This window comes from Halichoeres trimaculatus, unplaced genomic scaffold (genome assembly GCF_033239565.1).
Source record: "Halichoeres trimaculatus isolate MK-OKI-2021-1 unplaced genomic scaffold, fHalTri1.1 fHalTri1_scaffold_2, whole genome shotgun sequence".
Classification (NCBI taxonomy): Eukaryota; Metazoa; Chordata; class Actinopteri; order Labriformes; family Labridae; genus Halichoeres; species Halichoeres trimaculatus.
Window position 1 is genome coordinate 5,493,783 of NW_027437180.1, and position 24,308 is coordinate 5,518,090.

Sequence of the window (24,308 nt, forward strand, 5' to 3'; positions counted from 1 at the left end):
TCAAGGATGTTTGCAGCTGCACTAAAAAGGCGTTCACTTTCTACACTGCTACATGGTGCCGAAAGGTATCTTTGTGCCAATTGTGCAAGCTTAGGAAATCGCTCTCTGTTCCTTAGCCAGTACTGGAGTGGACTGCTTTCTCGTTTCATGGGGACCTCTCTAATGTATGTATCTAGCTGGGTGGCATCAGTCAATGGAGGAGTGCTGCCATGTGATGATTGTGATGCACGGGCCTCTTCAGCTATTTTGTCATAGAAACGATCCAGACTGCTTGGAGGCTTGTCCTTCCGTGATCGGCTGGCAGGAGGCTCCCCTGTGTCCTCCTGGGTCTGCGCCTCCCTCTGTTCTGCACCCACACTGGACATTTTCTGGAGCTCCTGGATGACCATCTGCTTAGCCATCCTGGCATTGTTAGTGTCTGAGAAATACTGATCTTTAAACCTGCAAAATAAAAAAACAAATTAAGAATAATAAAAGTGTAGCCTATGAATTGGGAGTGGCAACTTCTCAATTAGATATGGCTGTTGTTGTTACCTCGGATCCAATATGGTTGCAATGCAGAAGAGCGGGTTGTCCTCCGTGTCCCTGAATCGTCGTTTCACAGCCTGCAGCAAGGTTTCTTTCATTGTCCTTATCCCGCGATCATCCTCTGTCTCTTCGGCCAGAAACTGCAGCAGGACAGTCACACCAGGAATCACATCTGACGCTGTTGCATCTGCGTGGCTCACCTTTGACAGAATAATAGGGTTAGTCCATAATTAGGGGTACATGTCATGTCCATTGACTGTGGATGCACATTTTATTACATAATAACTTAAACCAGTGATCAAATTTATGTCAAGACATATTTCTCTTTAATATAAAAAAGTCAACAGATGCCTTTTTTTTCTAAATTGGATATACTATACTGGAATTTGTTGTTTGTATGCTGTCTGATTTGCTGAACTGCAGGTTTTGCTCTCCAAATAAACATTTGGAAAAAAAGAGCATCCAACAAAGGAAGTACAATTTAATACATGTCAATATAAACGAGTTGAAAACGAAAATAAAAATGTACCAACCTTTCGGGTCAACTCTTCAAAGGGAGCCAAAACGGTGATGCACTTTTCAAGTAGATTCCACTGGTTTGCATTGAGGGTGTCAGGGAGTTGGTGTTGTGATCCGTATAACACCAGGGCTCGTTTTTGCTCGATAAGGGACTGCAGCATATAAAACGTACTATTCCAACGGGTCTGTACGTCTTGTTGGAGACGTTTTACGTCTTGGTTGATTTCTATCTGGATGTCTTCTAGTTGAGAACAAGCTAACGGGGAATGTTTGAAGTGCCCGACAATTTTTCTTCCAACAGCGACTGCGTCTTGAACACTTCTCTGGGAAAGAAGGCCCTCCTTAACGGCCAGCTGGAGCGTGTGAGCGGCGCAGCTAATACTTGGGAGTTGAGCAGCTGCCATGGCTTTAATGATGTTTGCTCCGTTGTCTCGGACCACTACATGCACGGCTTCTTTTGAAATATTCCAATCTTCAAGCATTCCGACAAACGTCTCGGCTACTGCGCTGCCTGTGTGTGAGCCACGACACTCTTTAGCCTGCAGCGTGACTCTGTTAAGCGTGAACTCACTATCGACCCACTGGGCGGTAAGGCTGATGAGAGATAATGGACTCACGCTACTGCTCCAAATATCCGTGGTGAAGCTGATCGCCGACGAGACAGACATCAAGCCGTGGACATGTTTATTCACGGCGTCGTGTACCTTCGGCAGCATCTTTGTTATGATGAAACTGCGGCTTGGCAGCTCATACTTTGGCTCCACTATGTTCATAAACCTTCGGAACCCCACCATCTCCACGATTGACAGCGGCTGGTCGTCTAGGGCAATCATTTCGGTAAGTGCCCGCGATAGTTGTTGGGCCCTTGGATGGTCTATTGACATTTTCTCCTTCTTCTTAAGCGTCTGTTCCAAAGTTGGCTGTGTCAACGTCGTGCTGCTAGCAGAAGCAGCTTTAAACTCGGCATGTTTTTCCGGGTGTTTCTTTTCGAGATGTTTTATCAAGTTGCTGGTATTGTATGCGCTTCGTTTCGCGCCTCCTCTCGATATTTTTGCAGAGCATAGCTTGCATTTTGCCAATCTTTCGTCTTCTGTGACCTGAAAGTAGTTCCAAACTGCCGACATGCTGGTTTGTTTTCTTTCATCGAAGAGTGGGCGTGTGGTTGTTGTTGCAGTGCATGCTGGGATATCAAACAGCGCGTGTTGCTGTGGCATCGGTTGCTATATCTGGAGTAATTTCAGCGAGTCCGAGTACGAGTACGCACATGCAGCATCGGGCCCGATACCGATGCCTGGTATCGGATCGGAACATCACTACAGACCACACACTGTAAGATCAGGAGACAGAAATCTGTGCGATCTGTCTTTTGTTATCATCAAGAGTGTTCTCTCTAAATGTGCGAAGTTTCGGAGAATCCTGTAATGTGTGCCAGCCATGAGCCTCTCTGAAGCTCAGAGGTGAGCAGGTATTGGAAGTATTTGTCAAATGACAGAAACGATGAAGGCTTCCTGTAAAGTTGGGTATGTTTGAGCTTATTGTTTACTTTTGTGTCACTAAGTGGTTGTTGATGCAGATGTGTGACATGACATTGACATATGACATTAACTGGTTTTGAAAGGTCTGTCCTGTTAATGTGAGGAGAGTCACAGTCTGCTCTGAGCTCCACACAGATCTGATGTTTCTGTCTGCAGTAATTCTTCACTGCCTCAGTGTCTAGTCACAAACCTAATGTATGCCATGACTTATTTATCAAGTCTCTTTCCATTGCACTCTGGCTGAGATGGAAGTGTTGGCGTATAAATTAAAACAAGATCTGACAAATATGAAGAGTTTTTACAGTTTGAGATGCTTATGCTGCTGGAAATGTACATAATTCAAGGGACTCTTTTAGGAAATTATTTTAAGTAATTCAAGACATATTGCCTAGAAACCAAAGTATTTGCTTCACATTTAATGTTCAAAAATCCAAACAAACTAAATCAGACAGCTTTTCCCACCTTTTCTTTATAACTGCAGAGTGTTGTTCTATATCTACACTGAGATCCAATACAGCACTGATATCAGGATGTTTTACAGTTCTTATGAGAGCTCCATCACTCCAGCTTCTCTATCAATTGACAAAGGCTAATTCCCCCTCCACCCACCCCCACCCCCACACAAACACACACACACACAGACACAGACACAGACACACACACACACACACACGCTCCTATCTCCCTCCATCTCTACCCCTCTCCTTGATCGTACGCTCATTGGCCTGTAATCACAGACATTAGAACCAGAGGATGAGGGAGACATCGATCTTTGTTTTCTCCGTGATCAGTAATGGGCACTTCAGCCTCTGTGGTTTCCTCATGCAGCTAATTTCACTTCCGCTGGCAGGATGGGAACCAACCAGAGCCAAGATTATGAGAGAAAAACTGCACAATGCGTGGAATCATAGCGAGCAATTAGAAACATCACTCTACAGCATTCTGACACTGAGCCCTGAACACCGGGACCAAAAGAAAATTAAATACTGTTTCTTTCCTGACATGGAACTTTCAAACATACATTGTGTCATGTTATCGGTTATAACCAATAGAAGTTGCCAACCTTTTCAGACAAACAATTAAAAACCACAAGTTGGACGGTGCTTCAAGAATCATAAAATGGAAAACAAATGTTTCATGGTTTTTTTGGGGGGATAAAATACATTTTTTAAGTCTAGAAATTGAAGTGTGGAAAAACAAAAGTTTTTATAGCAAGTTTAATAAGTGTGCAACCAACTGAGATTACAAAAAGGTCAGCAGGGAAAAAAAGAAAATTAAAAATGTGAAAGGTATATTTTGAAAATGAACAGTCTACCTCTGCTTTTTAAGAGGCTTGTCTGGGCATGTTTACTTTTTCAGCTGGTATGCATGAGCCAGGTTAATGCTCCAACAGATCATTAGATTTAATGGTGGTAGTCATGCTTACGCGTTAAAGTTTAGGACAAATTGTGCAAAGGGAGATATACAGTAAATTTTGATTTAGGAGGCATGGAGTTTATATGTGCAATTCGACTTTTTTGGACAGGGGTTTTCCAGAAAGTTCCCCCAACATACAAAATTCTGCACCTGCCTCTGTTTCATGGTGAAAATAGTTTGTTGACCAATTTTATTAAGTTTTGCATGCATGCAGGCTAACAGTATGGCCAAATGTGCCGTTCCATAACAGATCGCTGTGACTATTAGTCCTGTTTGTGTGATGTCTAGACGAGCATACAAGCAAATGGGTCTTTACCCTCAACATCAACGAAGGCATCTGTTGCTCTGCTGTACGTTACCATGATAAAAAGAGGAGAAAGCAAAATTTTGTGTCTTGACTTTTTTAACCTTTGTTTGGTTGTGCACCTTCACTAGTTTTAGTTCTTCACCTTTTTTGGTTTAACTAATCAACTAATTACCAAATCACGTTTGAAATATTGCAGTTTCTCTGCACATCAATGAAAAATTAGTTGATCTCCAGTAAAACATCCAAACAGCCCCAATCAGGCTCACATTTCTCTTGATCTAGGAGATGCTGCAGATTTTCACATATGCACACTGGAATGCTGAGGACCTGTCGTCCTTGGTGCAACACTTCACTGTTTTGACCCTTTGTTATGACCCTTAGCTGCTTGCATCCTACGATCCTTCTTACATTATCCAAGGTCAGGGGGGCAGGAAAAATACTTGAGGCAGCACCAGCAGAATAACATATATGGAAACCTTTTAGTGGCAGTTATTACTGCACAGGTCCCAGGTGCATGCATAAATAAAGTCTTATTTCAGCTAATTCCAGGAAACCCAAACACTCATGTCAGTAAATGTGTGTGCTCTATTTTCAGAGCTTCTAGCACTTTGCTGTCAGAAAGTCACTTTGTTGTAGCTCTATTTGCAGATGCAATGAATACATGTTTCTGTGTCTGCAGCTCAGGGATCAGCTGTTTCAGTCTGTGTGCTTCAAAGAGGAAAATAAATATAACAAAACAAGAGAATCAGTCATTCTGACAGCAGTGAAAGAGGACACCTATAAGAACCACAGTTTACAGCCGAATGGAAGTGTGTTTTCAATGGGAGTTTTTGGTGGTTTTTCTATTGTGCTAGTGGGTTCCCGAACTTTTCAGCCCAATCCTGTGAAGTAGTGGGGTTGTAGACCTTTTTTTTGCATTGTTTTATATGAAATTAAACTCACTTGTAGTTTTATATTTAAAATGATGAAAATGTACAGTTGAAAATAGTTGTTGATTTTGGAAGGCATTTCACGCCCCTTCTATCAGTGTTTTACAACCACACCTTTGGAAACCACTGCGTTAGCACACATCGTTCATATGTCTGCTAAACATGGTAAAACATATGCTAATCCAAAAAGAGAATAAAAGAGGTCTTGGAACTGAAGACGGGAAACAATAGAGGATCCACAAATTGCAGAAAGCTCACACATTTTGAACTGTACAAGCACAATTTTGTTCTGAAAGAATAAGCAGTTAAGAGGGTAAAGGATAGTCTAGAGTAAGCTTGTGTAAGTTAAGACCATAAAAGGTTCAAAATAACTTCTCATATGTCATCCATTACTCACCTGAGAGTGTCCGTTGACTTCCACTTCCTCTGCAAAGTGAACTTTCACTGGGTTGGACCTGAGCTTGGCCCTCTTCTCTGGAGTGATGAACGATGACTTGGGACCCTGGGAGGAATACAGACCAATAGATATGGTTGTCAAAAGACTTTTTATAATTAAACCATCGGTGCAGCTGTGTTTACTGGGAGCAAAGGGAAGCCAGGAGAAAGAGGAAAGATACACAGCCTGCAGGAAGCTTTTTATTCAGGCCTGCTTTCAGAAGGACCACTGATAATGAGAAATCACAGATAGATTTACATTTTAATGTGTTGAGATCAAAGATCTTTTCCAAAAAGGAACTGTCCAAGATCGGCAGCAGCACAAAGTTTCAACAGTAGTAACACCCAGAAATTCACACAGATTCAGAACATCTCACACACTAAAAAACTTTGCAGAAACAGCTTTACTGAACCAAAATGTTCATTTCAAAAGTCTCCCAAATCACAAGAACTATCTGATAGAGACCACTGAGACCACTGGCATTGTGCATCACAGCATGGATCAGCTGTCTGTGCGCCTTGTGGCATCCATCAGATGTCTTGCTCTACATAGTGTGAACTGGCTGTCTGAGTCCAAAATAAGTATATCTTTTAACCTTTATAAAATTGACCCAAATAGCATGATAGTCCAGTCAGTTTCATTTATCGATATATTAACCATCAAGCACACAGAGCAAAAGTAAATGGGTATAAGACCCTATGCCATGGAGCACAGACCACCAGTCAGTGTTGTGGGGCTCAGACAGTGCTGTGGGGCCCCTGAAGAACAATGTTTCAATGTACAGTAGGGTCTCATATCTACTGCCTTCCCTCCTCACTCGTGGTTACTAAAGTTATGAAATTAGAGCTGATTTTTGTTGTGACAGCTTTTGTAACCATGAGTGAGGAGGGAACGCTGTGGATATGAGACCCAGCTGTACTTTGGAATGTTATTTAATTTAGTTGTTCAGATCTGCTTCAATTTTTTTATTATTACATTTATTTAATTTATAAGGCAAATGACCTCTTTCACAATACATGTAATTTTGCCCACAGCCCAATTTTTTGTTTATTGTGTGGTCCCTCCCTGGTAAGGTCTATTCGGGGGTACTGGAGAGGAGGGTTCGAAGGATAGTAAAATCTCGGATCCAGGAGGAGCAATGTGGTTTTCGTCCTGGCCGTGGAACTGTGGACCAGCTCTATACCCTCAGCAGGGTCCTCGAGGGTGCATGGGAGTTTGCCAAACCTGTCCACATGTGTTTTGTGGACTTGGAGAAGGCATTCGACCGTGTCCCTCGAGGAATACTGTGGGGGGTTCTCCGGGAGTATGGGGTGTCAGGCTGCTTGTTACAAGCCGTCCGTTCCCTGTACGACCGGTGCCAGAGCTTGGTCCACATTGCTGGCAGTAAGTCGGACTCGTTTCCAGTGAGGATTGGACTCCGCCAAGGCTGCCCTTTGTCACCGATTCTGTTCATAACTTTTATGGACAGAATTTCTAGGCGCAGCCAGGGTGTCGAGGGGGTCCGGTTTGGTGACCTCAGGATTGGATCGCTGCTTTTTGCAGATGATGTGGTCCTGTTGGCTTCATCAAGCCGTGACCTTCAACTCTCTCTGGAGCGGTTCGCAGCCCAGTGTGAAGCGGCTGGGATGAGAATCAGCACCTCCAAATCCAAGTCCATGGTCCTCGGCCGGAAAAGGGTGGACTGCCCTCTCCAGGTCGGGGATGAGATCCTGCCCCAAGTCGAGGAGTTTAAGTATCTCGGGGTCTTGTTCACGAGTGAGGGAAGGATGGAACGAGAGATCGGCAGGCGGATCGGTGCAGCGTCTGCAGTAATGCAGACTCTGCACAGGTCTGTCGTGGTGAAGAGGGAGCTGAGCCAGAAGGCGAAGCTCTATGTTTACCTGTCGATCTTCGTTCCCACCCTCACCTATGGCCATGAGCTTTGGGTAGTGACCGAAAGAACAAGATCGCGGGTACAAGTGGCCGGGCTCTCCCTTAGAGATAGGGTGAGAAGCTTGGCTATCCGGGAGGAGCTCGGAGTAGAGCCGCTACTCCTCCGTGTTGAGAAGAGCCAGATGAGGTGGCTCGGGCATCTGATAAGGATGCCTCCTGGACGCCTCCCTGATGAGGTGTTCAGGGCACGTCCCACCAGGAGGAGACCTTGGGGTAGACCCAGGACACGCTGGAGAGACTACATCTCTCGGCTGGCCTGGGAACGTCTTGGGATCCCCCTGGAAGAGCTGGACGAAGTGGCTAGGGAGAAAGAAGTCTGGGCTTCCCTGCTTAGACTGTTGCCCCCACGACCCGACCCCGGATAAGCGGAAGAAAATGGATGGATGGATGTGTGGTATTTGTAGTACACCCAGAGACTCCCAAGAATATACCTTTAGAAAATCCAAAAGTCATCCAGGGCCTGTACTATGACCTATTTTATGATCATTGCCATAGGTGTGAGCCAGGGTGCACACTTAACCCCAAAACTTACTCAAACACAAATAATAAATCATCCAATTGGGTCAAATCACCTTCACTGAAGTCTGGTGCATCTTTTGAAATCAAATGTAAAGCTAAGTATTTAAACTGAAAGAAGTTATTGAATTTTAACTGGATTTTTTTTTCCCCATGATTTTTTTCAACAAATTCAATTCTTTAGAGATGTGTCTGACCAACTTACAGTTGGTGTAAACCTAAAATACTTACAAATTATTTTGCCACATATATATTCTCAAAGTGGGAAAAAAATCATCAAAAAATGAGACTGATAAAGTTGTTCAATTAACAGATTGGGTTACTGTGGTAGAATCAGGTTACATATCTTGTATTTAGACTAAATTCTATGAAATAACCAGCCAATCATACATCATGGATTTCTCAGCTTCCCTTTCCCTTATTATAGTTCCAGTCTACAAATTAAAATTGTCCAAGCCATTGCTATGCAAAAAGACACGAAGGCCATAAAACAGATTACATGTATTTATAAGTACTAGAAACAGAAATTGACAGAGGTAATGTTTATGTATTGCTGTCATTGTAGATATATACAATCTGATTACAACAATCCTAAAATGCATCGGTTTTTACTTGTATCAATGGCTCATTATTATCTCATCACAAAGCCATAATATACAGGCCCTTTGTGGCTGTTCAATATTAAAATGAATAACATTTCATGTGAAATGTTTGTTTTGAATCTAGCATTCAAATTCTAATAGAAATCATACTTAAAGGATGAATTCTGAACAAATCTTTAAAGGTTCCCTGATATACAAGATATGTATCCTGATTCTACCACAGTAAACCAACCTGTTAATTGAACAACTTTACCGGTCTCAGAATTTGATGATTTTTTCCCACTTTGAGAATATATATGTGGCCAAATAATTTGTATTTTAAGTATTTTAGGTCTACAGCAACTGTAAGTTGGTCAGACACCTCTCTAAAGAATTGAATTTGTTGAAAAAAATCATGGAAAAAAAAACTGAGTTTTGGGGTAAAGTGTGCACCCTGGCTCACCCCTATGGCAATGATCATAAAATAGGTCATAGTACAGGCCCTGGATGACTTTTGGATTTTCTAAAGGTATATTCTTGAGAGTTTCTGGGTGTACTACAAATACCACACAATAAACAAACAAAAAAAGGGCTTTGGGCAAAATTACATGTATTGTGAAAGAGGTCATTTATTGATATAACATCTTTCAGTTTTGAGTAAGGTCAACTTTTAATGTTTTACAGTAATGCAACTTTTTTTTTTAAAACATTACTCAATATTTTAATCTGTAACAAATAAGCATCAGGTTTATTCCATTATAGACATTTGGTAGAATGATTTTTCCTTACAATTGTAACTACTTAAGATGTTGAGTTAAATTAAATTAACTTAACATATTTAATTACTTTTTTAAGGTAAACGATTTACAAGCATTTTTAAGTGAACTCAACTTTTCAGGGTTTTCAGTGCACACAGGATTCACCTCAGCCTTCATCAACCAATCATCCTGCTGTCAGTTTGAACAGTGTAACCCTCCTTCACCAGTCACTTCAAAAATCATCAGTGTCCATTTCCAGCTCATCCTGCTTCCTTCCTTCACCACAACAAGCACCATCAGTGCCTGATCCAACAGATGGTTTTCTATCCTGCTCTCAGCCTCAATGACCCTTCAAGCACACACAGATAACACCACAGAGCCTCATCCCCAGTCACTGCAAATCTCTTTTATTTTCCAAACTTGAATGAAAATATGAAAAACTGTTCATCTTTATTTTCTTCTGAACTTGAAAAATAAATTATTCATTCATTTTGAAATACTGGTCAAGTTCTTCCTGGACACACATCAGCGCATTAATTTAAAAAAGTGCAGTGTTACAATGGAAGCAATCCTTTACACTCCAGGTCAACATGAATACTGAAATAGGTGCAGTTCAATCAAGTGACTTATATGAAGAAGATATCCATGGTGCATTAATATTAATGTGATTTACAGATGCCTATAAACAAAGGTAAGTGCAGTGTTGCTCTTATTAATGCAAACGCAGTTAATGGATTCAGAGTATTAAAAAACAATCCCATTCCAACATCACTACTTCTGATTTTTATCAAACTGTTCATGACTAACTCCAGCTTTAATTCTGAACTTCTCTAACCCCAAAGAGACAAACAGGCTCAGTCTTTTCTGAGAAAAGGTAATAACTCCTTAAATGCTCTGTAATGATTTTTGGAGGAGCTGCAGGTAATGAATCAAACTGAAAGGTGCCTCCATCAGCAGAGCCGATGATGAGAATCACACAGGAGCCATTTATTTACCGATCCTCTCCACCTTAGTGCAAACACACCCACCGCCCTCACAGATTAAAGTTGTAACTTAAAGCAGCAGTACACACACAGACACACCTGTGGTTGAGTGAGTGATAGCAGAAAAAGTGTGTGTGTATGTGCGGGGGTCATGTCAGAGGGTGTTACATGTTGTCGCTGTTAACACTGATGTAGTGGGAAGACCTTGGCAAGGAGAAGCTTGTTAGCAACCTTAGCTCGACCCCAGGTCTCATCGACATACTGATTAATGGCTTTGTTGACAACAGCGAGTGAAATCCCGTGTGTACAGAGACACTTCATCCATAATCCGCCATCATGAATACACATGACTACATCTGTGTTCTGAAAAGGTTACAAGAAATGCTCATCTCAAGGCAGCTGAAGCAAGTGTCCAGCTGTTTAACTTTGACACAGATGTTTGTGTGTGTGTGTGTGTGTGGTTACAGTGGACTTACCAGCATTGTTCTGAGGACCGTCATTGTCAATGAATCTTGACACTCCCTGAAAAAAATAAAATGATGAATGCTCGTATCAATGGGGTTTAAAGAGTTTGTAATTCAATACATGCTACCAGTGTGTGTGAGTGTGTGTGAGTGTGCAGCTGTCAGTGCAGACCTGATTATTTCAGCAGCTTGCTCAGGGGTCAGGTCATCGGCAGCGACGTTATTGATCTTCACAAGCTGGTCGCCAGGGACGAGCCGGCCATCTGCAGGACCACCTGGACACACAAAATGTCCTTGTGTTGTCAAGCCCGGGGGTGTTTGCATTCATTTAGTAAACCACAGTAACGACAGGCAGCAGCTTTCATTCCACTGATGCTCTTTCATCTCACACCTTTGCATAATTCCTCATCAGGTGATCCAAACCAAACTCTCCAAATACAGAAAGAGCATCCTTCTAAAGCTGTTCAGTTGTTGTTTGCATTAAACATCTGTTTATCCCTTCACCTTCTCTATGGGCCACATAGTTTTCAGAGTTCTTCACCTTTCCCTGAACACTGTGAAGACAGCATTTTCTCAGACTGGAAGCAAAGTCATCCTTTTATTTTTCTAATATGTAACTGCCTTGACAGGAATTCTTGTTGAAAACATCCACAAAATTTTAAGAAGCTTCATTATCACTCATTTACACATTGGAAGCAAAATGTTTAACTCTCAATGTCTTTTTTTAAAGACTGATTTATATATCAAAGAAGATTATTATATAAGAATAGGATAAAGGAGAGATCTTAGGAGCAAGTAAAACGTATAAACATGGGCTGAACATAAAATATAAAATTATGATTTGTATTCAAGTGTAAAGTGGTCAAAGTGCAAACGTGTATGGGGTGGATGGAGGGGTTGACTGGAAATACAGAGCACTGCTCCAGTTCAACAGTCTGACAGCTTTTGGGTAGAGCTGTTCCTGGGCCTAGTGGTCTTGCTCTGGATGCTCCATGGCGGCCTGCCAGAGGGCAGAGGGTCAAAGAGTTCATCTGTGGTCATCCTTTCTCGTAACATTTGCTTCAGCTGTGTTTGAAGTGTTTGCTTCAAGTTCTCCCACCACTACATAATGAACACAATAGATTTAAGATGTTTACAGCAGGAGCTGATTTCTTCTATCCTACCTTTTGCTTTTCTGAACATGTGAAACAAGCAGTCTCAAATCGACAGTAGCTGCCAGGTGTATGAGGACAGGTCTTCAGATGTTTTCTTTCCACTGTTAGCTTTACTTTTTCTATAAAAAAAACTCTCATTTACACATACACTTTGATAATTACTAGGGGTATAACGGTACATGTATCCGTGCCGAACCGCTCCATAAGGCTGTTCAGTTCGGTACAGTGCTATATTCGAACGGGCACATTAAGTTTACGTTAGCCGCTGCACATGGCTCTTTAATATTCACGTGAGTACTCGTGTATGATTGGCTGAGCAGGGAAGGCGTTTTAATATTCATGAGGAAAGTGGTCTGTGATTCGTGCTTTGTGATCATGTGCATATCATGTGGATGTGACGTCTCACGGTGAGCCAAGCAGAAGATGGATATCAAAGACCTTCCGTAGCCACAGGAGCTTGTGTCTGAATTGTGCATCATGGCTGCTGCTAACGACCAACCGGAGCTTTAAGAGCCTCCCCCCTCGCTGTATAATGGCAAGTTTTTGGTTTTTGCGTTGTTCCATACTGTAAAATGTACTGAACCGTGACCCTAAAACCAAGGTACCTACCGAACCGTGATTTTTATGTACCGTTACACCCCTAATAATTACACATACCTACTGATTCAGACAGACATTTGCCTAGAAGTACACCCCTTACATGATGTACTGGATGTAAGTCCTTCACGGTGTTCTTAACCACTTGATGCCTGTTGTCGCAAATTTGTGACATGCCCTGTCAGGTCTTGATGCAGCTGAAATGAACTTAGTAGCTGATTATTACCTGTTGTGCATATTCTACAAATACCAAAGATTGTATCAGATACACTATGTCACAATACACTCACCGGCCACTTAGTTAGGTACACCTTGGACCTTGCTTTCAGAACTGCCTTAACCCTTGGTGGCATAGATTCAACAAGGTACTGGAAACATTCCTCAGAGAGTTTCATATTGACATGATAGCATCACACAGTTGCTGCAGATTTGTCGGCTGAACATCCATGATGAGAATCTCCCGTTCCACCACACCCCAAAGGTGCTCTATTGGATTGAGATCTGGGGACTGTGGAGGTCATTTGAGTACAGGGAACTCATTGTTATGTTGAAGAAAGCAGTCTGAGATGATTCCAGCTTTATGACATGGAGCGTTATCCTGCTGGAAGTAGCCATCAGAAGATGGGTACACTGTGCTCATAAAGGGATGAACATGGTCAGCAACAATACTCAGGGTAAACTGTGGACTTTAAACCATGCTCAGTTGGTACTAAGGGGCCCAAAGTGAGCCAAGAAAATATCCCCCACACCATCACACCAGCAGCAGCAGCCTGAACCGTTGATACAAGGCAGGATGGATCCATGCTTTCATGTTGTTGAGGCCAAATTCTGACCCTACCATCTGAATGTGGAGCAGAAATCCAGACTCATCAGACCAGACAACGTTTTTCCAATCTTCTATTGTCCAGTTTTGGTGTTGCTGTGTGAATTGTAGCCTCAGTTTCCTGTTCTTAGCTGACAGGAGGGTCACCTGGTGTGGTCTTCTGCTGCTGTAGCCCATCTGCCTCAAGGTTGGACGTGTTGTGTGTTCAGAGATGCTCTTCTGCAGACCTCGGTTGTAACCAGTGGTTATTTCAGTTACTGTTGCCTTTCTATCAGCACCAAAAAGTCTGTCCATTCTCCTCTGACCTCTGGCATCAACAAGGCATTTTGGCCCACAGAACTGCTGCTCACTGGATATTTTCTCTTTTTGGGACCATTCTCTGTAAACCCTAGAGATGGTTGTGGGTTAAAATCCCGGTAGATCAGCAGTTTCTGAAATACTTAGACCAACAACCATGCCTCGTTCAAAGTTACTGAAATCACCTTTCTTCCCCAGTCTGATGCTCGGTTTGAACTGCAGCAGATTGTCTTGACCATGTCTACATGCCTAAATGCATTGAGTTGTTGCCATTTGATTGGCTGATTAGAAATTTGCATTAATGAGTAGTTGGACAGGTGTGCATAATAAAGTGGCCGGTGAGTGTATATTGGTCAGGGGATGAACTTCTTATGCCTATAGATATAATATAACTTAGTTATAACCATACTATAATCAAATTTACAATCTCCACTGAATTTAACATCTGTAAGAATGCAAAAACACGTCTTTTTTCCCATAATTGTTAATTAATTCAGGCAGTAAGGGGTTAAGTAGTCAAGTTAATCTAAGAAATGTCTGAGGCTGTTCTTCAAGCCCCACACTTTGCATTCGTAATGTCAGCTTGATTTTTTTATTTCAGGGACAAAAAATGAAAATATGCCACATCTGTTCAAACTGCAGCTAAAATACAGAGTCCATATAGTTTGGGTTACAGCACAGGGACATGTCTGAATATTTCATATATCTGTAATGTATGATAAATGTCCTGAAATCATAGACTGGAAAATGGACATGGTCTCCATGATGTCACCCATCTGTTTCTGATATAGAGTTTTGAAGCCTAAAGTCACCACAGCCCTATTTTAAAATGCCAAACTCAACCAAACTTCTGACGCAGTACAAGATAAAGAGGTGAGCTCTGAGCCTCCTGATCAGATGAGCTGTGCCTATGATTGGGCAAACTCCTCTAAACATTGTGGATGATAATGATTACTGGCTGATAACTCATAATGACAATTCTATCTCACAACTCTTCACTGGTATTGTTTTGTTATTCATTAATCAGAACTATCATCCATCATTTATTCCATCCCCACCCCTTCCCCTATGTAGCCAATACCCAGACAGTTGATGGTGAGACATGAAAGGCAAAGGTGAGTTTTGCAATATTTTAGCCATAAAGAGGAAATTTATTCAAACATTCTGATATTAAGGAATGATTTTTTGCTCATATAATTTTTTGTCACCAGCTTTGTAAAGCTACTTTATGTCCTCTTCGTGATCCATGAGTTTTGTTTTTTTCTTTGTTTTCACCAACTTTGTACAATGTAGGTCCTGCTCCCCGTGTGTCTGGTTTAGTTTTACCTCCTGTCCGTGTGTTTCCCTCATATTTTATTTTTTACTCAGGAGTTTTACACATGTCTTAGTTCACACCTGTGTTAATTTACCTCCTGACTATTTAGCCTCTGTGTTTCTTCTGGTCTCTGCCAGTTTGTCTCGTCTTGTCCCATGCCATGTCGCGTTTTGTGCTCCAATGTACTCAGCTTTACTGTTTTGGATTCTGTTAAGTAAAGTCTTTAGTTAGTCTGAGTCCTTAGACTTCATTTGTTTCTAAACAGCCTGATTCAAAATATAACACTATGACTTAATCTTTAGGTATTTCCAAGTACTTATGTATGTATGTATGTATGTACTGTATTGTATAAATATTGGTAGAGACTGTGGCAGCCTCTGATGCACATGCACATTTAACCCCCTGTAATATCATTGTTATAGTTTTACTGTAACATCTGCACAGTACCAGGTAAATGGTGCTGCATTTCTGCTAATACACCCAACAAAGACATATGTAGGGGACACAAGAGGCTCTGAAAATGCTTTAAAAGAAAGGAATCATATTTCACTGTCAAGATGCTGCAGCACGTGCTGCAGAGACAGAGGGGAAGAAAACTGAGCTAAGACTCAGCGGAGCCACTGGGGACACAAGCAGGAGTGTGTGTGTGTGTGTGTGTGTGTGTGTGTGTGTGTGTGTGTGTGTGTGTGTGTGTGTGTGTGTGTGTGTGTGGGTGGGTGGGTGTGTGGGTGTGTGTGTGTGTGTGTGTGTGTGTGTGTGTGTGTGTGTGTGTGTGTGTGTTTGGGGCCAGGCAGAATCAGATATTGACAGAGCAGACTTGAGCCAGACTAGAGAAAGAAAGAGAGGTATTCTGTCCCCAGACCTCAGGGGACTTCAGATCCTCGAGACCCTGCTGCTACTGATCAAACTGACACTCTTTAAGTGTAGAAATACGAGCAAAATGTAACATACTGTACTTTTATCTGGTTACTTCTTTTCTTTTAACTGTTGTAGAGGTGAAGGGAGGCTGTATGAGTGTTAAGAATGTGCAGATATCACTGATTTTACTGAAGATGATGTGCGTTTGATTATTTCATTTCCTCTGCTAAACTGATTTCTTCATCTGTTCTCAACAAAATAATGAGTCAGGAAACATATCTCCCAGCTCCATTGTTAAAAAGAGAGAATGAGTGTTGTAAATTCATCGTATGGGCAAACACTATCTGCAGAGACAGCTATTTGGTTCACAACTGTTTCATTAATGTTTAAAGGATTAATGATGCACACAGTTTGGCTGCCGCTCTTCACTGCCTGATTAAATGAGAATTAGGAGAGCTACAACTAGATTGTAAGAGAAGCTTTTGTATGGGATGATAATTGGTTCTATTTTAGGACAGATATTGAGGGACTGTGAGACTCCAGCTCTGCTTTAGATGTGACAACATTTTAAGCAGTCCTTAAAATTAATCATGCAGTGATGGTAAAAAGTAAGTGCCGCACTCTTCATACAGTTCCAGCTTTCTATATATGCAAAGTAAGCATCTACAAAATGAATCACTCAGCACAACAAACAACAAGATTTTAGACCATTATCATGTATTGAGACTACAGTTCTGTGAAGAGATCCAGGAGAGCTGACATATACCCTTACAGTAACTGACACAGCACTGTGTCCTTAAAAATGAGCTTTGTCATGTATTTGTTTGCCAAGTAGGGTCCTCCATCTGTATAAGCAACCTATGAAATATAGTGAGAAAGCATAGCAACTTAATTCTAGCTTAGCTAGAAGCTTAGGCTCAGTTGCCACCTTTGAGGAAGAACAATAAAGGACACCCCCAGGAGTGAGGTGGAGGGTGGTCTTACCACCAACTGCCCAACAGTGCACCCCAAAAAATCAACATAGGTGTTTTTTAAAATCAGCATAAGTAAAACATGTGGCTTCTACCAGATTATTTTATTTTTAGTGGTTAAACATGATAAAATCATGTTGTTTTAGCGTGATGTGCAAAACCCTTAAAACTACAAGATTGCTTTATGTTAACTCCACCAAATTGTTTAGGTAGGAATCCCATCTGCAACACCTCTCCAGAGCAGGGGGTGGCAGTAATGTGCAATAGGCCCTATTCATCAGAGGACAATTTGGGCATCATTTTGAAGGGTGAAGGGTGCAAGTTCCCAAGGAGCTGGCGAACAATCCACTCACTGTTGCAGTCGCCAAGGGTACATCTGGGCATAACTTTGTAATGTTTTGTTTGTATAATTGGTACAAACTAAGTAATTTTTTGCTGTGACAGCTCATTGAAACCATGAGTGAGGAGGGAAGCCAGTGCAATGAGACCCTACTGTGCATTGGGATGGTACTTGACGGGCACAGACTGGCTGTCTATAATCTAAAGGGCGCAGACAAACTGTCAGTGCTCTATGGGCGCAGACTGACTGGCTGTACTTGTTGGGCGCAGACTGGCTGTTTGTGCTTGACTGGTGGTCGTATATTTTAATGAAACAAAATCTGTTGGCCAATTTTAAACTGAAGTATTTTAAAATTACACAGCTGGTCCATGCAGTGGTGCTCAGAAAGCCTATGTTGCTTTTGACCATAGCAACTTACAACACAGCTCAATGTACAGCAAGCTCTTATATCCACTGTGTACCCTCCTCACTCACGGTTCACTTGTCTTACCTTAGTGGATACGTGGAAACAACAAACTCATCACTAGTTCGTTTAACAAATTTAGGTCTGGCTAAATAAAAGCAGTTTAATTAGGTGGAAACAACACAGTCAAGATTAATTTAATTTAATTGGTTACTTTTGGTGGAATATAGGTGGCATGATAAAACCATGTTCATCCTATGAATTATTTTTTTGAGTGTAGGGTGGGGCACCAGTTGTGGTAATGTATTAGTGAAAGTTTTGTGTTGTAAATTGTGCTAACATGACTTTTTCATGTCTATCAGTTAGAAATTTTAGATTTTATATTTATTTATTTAGCCCGGTCTGTTGTTTGTGTGTTTTGTTGTTGTTGTTGTTGTTTTCTCTTAAATCAAAAATGCCTTTGTTAAATCTAATACTGATGATTTAAAGTTGCAGGATAAACTTTTCTAAATTAATCATCTATTAGTTATTTTAACATTACTGTATCTGTAAAGGCCTCAGATCTGAAGAACTGTGAGACTGCCATTTGGTATTTGTTTGTCCTGATAATGGTGTAACAGCAGCATGCTGTCTCACGTCTGACAGGCCACCATACACCACAGAAAACACTTGGCAACAAGGAAAAGAATCCGGGTAAGCAATGCCACAAGCTGCTCTGCTTTTCAGTTCTCCTCTAAACTGGGTTAAGTTTTTTTAATGTTAGCCGGGGCTGGGTATTGCTGAGAATCTCATAATTCAATTTGATTTTGATTCTTAGGGTTGTGATTCAATTCAATATTGATTCGATTCAATATTGATTTAAATGCTTCAATAATCAATTTTCATGCCCCATGTGAACATATGTGGTATGTCACTTAAGGATGGGTACCTTTCACATGGTACAGATTCCTGGTACCTGGCAATTGTTATGGGAACCCAACGGTACCAATTTTTTGTGGCGGACTGGGACTGAAAAACAGCCCTGGACTTTGACTCAGCCTGGCCCACAAAAACGGGACACCCACCCCCATTGGCAGCACTGGCCGTTCTGGTATACCACCAGCCAGTTAGGGTGTGGAATAGATCGGCTGTTCGAGAAAATTCCCAAATTTCCAGGTGGCCAGCCCACCCCTGGTTGGTACCTATAAAAGTAACTGATTGGGTACCCATCCATAATGTCACCTCACCTTTTGGAGCAATAAAACAACCCGTCAGACTTTAAAGCTGAAGGATCTGGCTTTGTGCTTCTGCTACTGCTTTGGCTGCCATTTTTTTGGTTGTTTGGTCTCTAGTGGCCCTGGTCCACACAAAGTGAATAACATGCACAATCCCCCCATTGCCAGGAGTTGAATCAATTCAGAGGATTTGCTGAATCAATATTGAATTGGGCGAGGCAATATTTCGATGCAACGATTTATTCATATTTTTACCCACCCCTAATGTTAGCTGCTATTCTTATAAGCTGTGACTTCTGGTAGATGACACTTCCCAGTCCTCTCACACAGCTCTGACATGGTCATGTTTAGTACTCAAATAGTTGGATCGATACCACACACTTGCAAGCAAGTGACGGCAAGCCTAAAATCAAGCACGACTCCAGACGCCAAAGCAGGCGAATCAGGCCCTAAATCTGGTTTGCAGTCATATAACCAGTTTCCAGTGGAAAGGCTCAGCATCACTTCATATTTGCTCATTTTAGGCTCATTTCAGGCTCATTTCAAATTTTGTGCATGTTTTCAGCTGAAGGGAAACAAACATCAGCTCCCTTTGAGTTTTCAGCTCTTACAGATTGTTTTGTCTCATAGCCAGGGGCCTGCTGTGTTTTGGCTGAGTTCCAGAATTACTCTTGTTGAGATCTGCTCGATGCAAAACAAGAGACAACAAAAAGAACAGGATGGACAAACAAGCTTTGTTTTAACATTTACACATATTTAAATCCTTTTGTTTTCTTCTGTGTAAGCAGCACAGACATCAGGAGTCAAAAAGTTATCCCACATCATGTTATAATCCCAACAGTGAACAATGTTATGGCTTTGCACTTGTTTTCCTTACACCATGCTGGTCTTTTATTGCCTAGACTCTCCAGTTTGTGGAACAGGTCATATCCCAATAACTCATAAGCGCCAGGGGACAGAGAGCAGCTACACTTTTTTATGACACAAAGACAGACCAGACCAAATTACTCAGACCTTGACGACAAAAGGTGGCACATTGGCTGCCATCACCACATGATGGTGTTGTGGAAACTGAGAGATAGCAACCAGGCGTAGCTGGGCTCACCTAAACCTGCTGTGTCAGAAATGAAAATAAACTCCCTCATATGGAGCAGGGCGGGACATCAAGTAAGGTTTGAGAAATGCTGCAGGAGTTTTAAAGATAAGTAGGTTACATCTCTGCTGACAGAAGAATGTAGTAAATATACTTAAAGGTTCAAACAGCTCTTTATCAAGATTTGGTCACCATCTTCAAAATTCATTCCTCAGACTTAAGGAAGAGGGGTGTCAGAGTAAGAAGTGTGACATCTTCCCAATGTACTAGCTTTTTATGTTATAATGCTCCTTGTGTTCATTGATTCATACCTGGAGTGACCTCCTGCACCAAGATGGGGGTCTGGGAGGAGAGAACGAGGCCATGAGAGTTGAGGTCTGGGTCCCGTTGGATCTGAACATTGAAGCGAAAGGGGTAATTCCTCTGATCAGAGCCACTCGACTCTGCTGACTTCCCTTCCACTGCAGCCCGGTCCCTATGGTGGATCACACAGACAGAAGTTAGAAAAGGACAAGGCCCTATTTTAAACAACAACCTATTTGTGCACACTATAGACACAGGAGAAATTTAACATGGATAAAATGATCCATCAGTTGTGCTTCACTTGTTGGAAGAAAACATTATTTGACCTGGTCAGAGAGTGAGACCTGCTGCCCAAGTCCCGAGACCGTCTCAGCCATCGTCCAACCACCTGTTCCACCCGGCTGGTCCTACGGGACGGGGAGCGGCTCCTGTCCTGCACCTCCATTTACCTACAGGGTGCAAAATAAAGACATTGCGTTGGTTTTGCTCTGTGTATTACTTGCTACATTGATTTTTGCATCACAACTTCTGTGCACACCAAAGTTCAGTAACTGGGTCAATTATTTCCAATTCATGCACACTTCCACATGAAAGACTGTCACAAACCACTTCATCAACATTCATTGTTGTGAATATGGCAATTCTCAATTATTTGGGGGGTAGAATGTTGTAAAACTACATAGACCATGATGATCAACGACTAGTTCTTCTATAGTCTGGAACATTGTTTTAGGCTTGTAAGAGCTGAGGAAAGAAGCCTGCATGATGTAAGAAATATCTGCAACAGTGGATCAGGATTTTCTACCTGCTGATCTTCACCTTTGCAACTGCTTTGCTTCTCCTGGGCCTCAAAAATAAATCCATAAAACATTTGTTTCATCACTGAATTGATGCTTGCTACTCGAGAGGTAGCTGACAGCTAGCTTGAGCTTTCACTGACTGCACGAAGACACCATTTCCCATAAGCTCCATCATCTGTTGTCATAAAGGCGAGATTACTTTTGTAAGCAAATCAATTGGGAGCAGATCGATTAACACTTCTTATCATTGTCAGAGTAGCACTGTCAAAGGGACTTTTACTCATTAATAGATTTGCATTTAAGACCGGATCATGGATAATGTGAAATATAGTTTAGAAACAACCAGCTTTGGTGTTGATAATCTCATTTTTAATTGTGGATTATGAGCAGGAACGTATATACAAGTGAGACAATTTGATCATAACTTAAAAAGTCCTCACAGAGCCTTTTAAGAGAGCCCTGAACTATAAGCTGTTTAAAGTGATACTCTGGGATAGAACAAGTTGGGTCCTATCACAAGGTTTAGGGCAGAAATTACCCCTACAGCAGTGTTTTTGTGCAGCAGAAGCCCAGAGCGCTCGCACCAAACACCCCCTCCCTGCTTGTCCGCCAGTTTCCTCTGCACTCAGACGGGGCCATATTTTACTTGACCAAAAACACAAATAAACAGACTCCCACCAAAAAAATCTGATATCGGTCTGCATTCACGCTTTATTCAAAGTGAGTAGCAGGTTGTCCTCGCTCTCATAATCCCTCATCTTTACGTTGTTATTGCACACTTATTGCATAATTCGTCCTGGCAGACTACCTGCGTTTGTTTATATCTATATAGCGCATGGACTGATACACTAAGCGGCGAGAGCCTCGTAGCCAGCTGTGGCTCTGCAGCGGAGGTAGCGCCGTTTTGCGACACGATGAGAACTAGAGCCTTATTTAGCGGTGTTTTTGTGTGAAAGTAACGCGCTGAAAATTCTCTAAATAAAGTGTGAATGCAGACCGATACCAGATTTTTTTGGTGGGAGTCTGTTTATTTGTGTTTTTGGTCAAGTAAAATATGGCCCCGTCTGAATGCATAGGAAACCGGCAGAGAAGCTAACATTGCCAAAACAGATACCCAGAGTCATCTAACCCTAGATTACAGATATTGTCCAGCCGGAGCAGACAGAGTTTAGGTTTGGGTTTTAGGTTGTCTCCTAAAGCCTGGAGCATGTGTTGTCAGGATATCAATTATTTGAGACCTCCCAGGTTTTACAACAACTTGATCAAAGTGTTTTGAAATGTGCTTCAATTTCACTTGTGGGATTGTGTGGCCTAACAAGCTCTTAGCCCAGGTTATGAGCCATGGTGGGTTCAAGCCTCCATACACACCGACATTATTAGTTCTCAGGAGTCATGAAAAAATGGTCCCTCCTGTAAATGGGTCCCTGATGTGTTGGCTGTGAGGCAGGTGGTTGTTCTAAATGTTTATCGACTGGCTGTTGTGGGCCGGGGAGCAGCATGTAATGGACATGGGTAACCTCTGGTGTTTGTGGGGTTTGGTCAGGCTGTTATATGAACATGGAGCTGCGAGCTAATGGGCCTTTGAGAAACCTATGTGAGCTAACACCGTATCATGTTTCTCTCATTAAGGCTTTTCCAGCAGAAACAGAGGACGTGGCTGAATCTAGAACTGCCACAAACCGTTTTTTCTACCATGAATCAGCCCTCTTTCATTCTAGTGACATGAGGCATAAATATATATATTTTTTGGTAAACATGAAGAAAATCTCAGTTACAACAGTTACAAACCCAAATATATAAAGATATTATAAAAAAAACATTTCACACATCTGAAAGCAAATATTTTTAAATATCTGAGGAACTAAACAGATGTTTGGTGTTTTGGCCTGGTAAAATAATAAGGAACCATAATTTCATGATAGTTTGAAAAGATACAGCTCTGGATGTATTTGACTAAAAAAGATATGCATTGTTATTCTAGATATTTAACACCAGATTTCCCGCCCTAAAGGGATCATTACTCGCAATGTACCGTTGTGAAATGAGCCGTTTGGCTGCAGCATTAGCCGCATGTATGACTGCAAATAACCTGCCAGTTAACTTATTACATCATAAAAGTGACGCAGGTGCAGATTACATAATATTTATAGGGAACCTCCTGGAAAACCCCATCCATCAAAGTCAAATTGCACAACTAAACATAAACAACAATAACCCTGGCGAGGAATAACAGCATGACTGCTTCTGTAAATTCAACATATGGTTAAAAAAATTGATCATGTGGTCCTCAACAAACTTTGAATAAATTACTATTAACCTGTGAGATGGGATTCCCTTTTTTATAACTAGAAATGACAGGATTTATTGAGCTTTTTTTCACATCACTATTCTGTTATCCTAACAGGCTGTCAAATATTAGTGTTATAGTTCTAATGTTCACTCCATTCCCAGTAGTTGGCAGTTATGCACATTAAACTGAGCCCCTCATATTTTTTGGCACACTGCAGATTTCCCTCCTCACACTACATACTAAATTTTTGCCAATTCAGTGAGTATTGCTGACATAGTGGGTGGTTTGGGACACAGCTCTTGTTTACCCACAAACTCCGTGATCCTGTGGTCAGCCATGTTCACTAACGTGTGCTCAATTTCAAGTGTTCACGTGGTGTTTCAGACAAGTCGGTCATTCATAATTAAAATTCTGTTCAGACCAGGAAACTAGTCACTTTGGGACGTCCCTTTTTATAGCAGGATAATTAATTCAACTACTGCTTGCAGTCTTTCAGCTCTGGTTGTATTTTTGTAAATTTAATCTACAGGAAGTCTAAATACGTTTGATAAAATTAAGATGAGCAAATTTGGCTTGTATTTTTGAAATAAGGATGAGAGCTGCTCTTAAAGAGTACATATCATGCTTGTTTCTCCTTTTCACTATGCCAGACTAGGATGCCTGTAAAGCATTTCTGCCCTCAGTACAAGTCATTTAGTTCATTCATTGCCCCACAAAAGCGTTCTCAATATCCTCAGTTTAGGCCATTCTGAAGATCTTGTTGAAACGCTCCGTTTCCAGAGTGACCTCCAGTAACCTCGCAACGTCACAGCCCTTTGTGCTCTGATTGGTCAGTTCTATCAGAGGGGCGGAGGGGGTAGAGCCAGGGGGCAGTTTTTGCAGCATGGCAGTATTTACAAAATCGCCATACTGGATGGAGCAGACTGAGCGAATTTGCTGTTTGCCA

The 24,308-nt window shown here is 41.7% G+C and overlaps 1 protein-coding gene across 1 annotated transcript in view; it reads right to left on the reverse strand.

Annotated features, from left to right (window-relative positions):
- frmpd1a (FERM and PDZ domain containing 1a) overlaps positions 1-24,308 on the reverse strand; it is a 73,997-nt gene that overhangs the window by 18,811 nt on the left and 30,878 nt on the right. Inside the window, exons 3-7 of the mRNA XM_074665407.1 lie at positions 20,599-20,721; positions 20,281-20,444; positions 11,077-11,179; positions 10,917-10,962; positions 5,632-5,736 (exon numbers count right to left, since the gene is read on the reverse strand). Coding sequence (XP_074521508.1) covers positions 5,632-5,736; positions 10,917-10,962; positions 11,077-11,179; positions 20,281-20,444; positions 20,599-20,717 — 537 coding nt within the window. The 5' untranslated portion in view covers positions 20,718-20,721. The remainder of the gene's footprint in view (positions 1-5,631; positions 5,737-10,916; positions 10,963-11,076; positions 11,180-20,280; positions 20,445-20,598; positions 20,722-24,308) is intronic.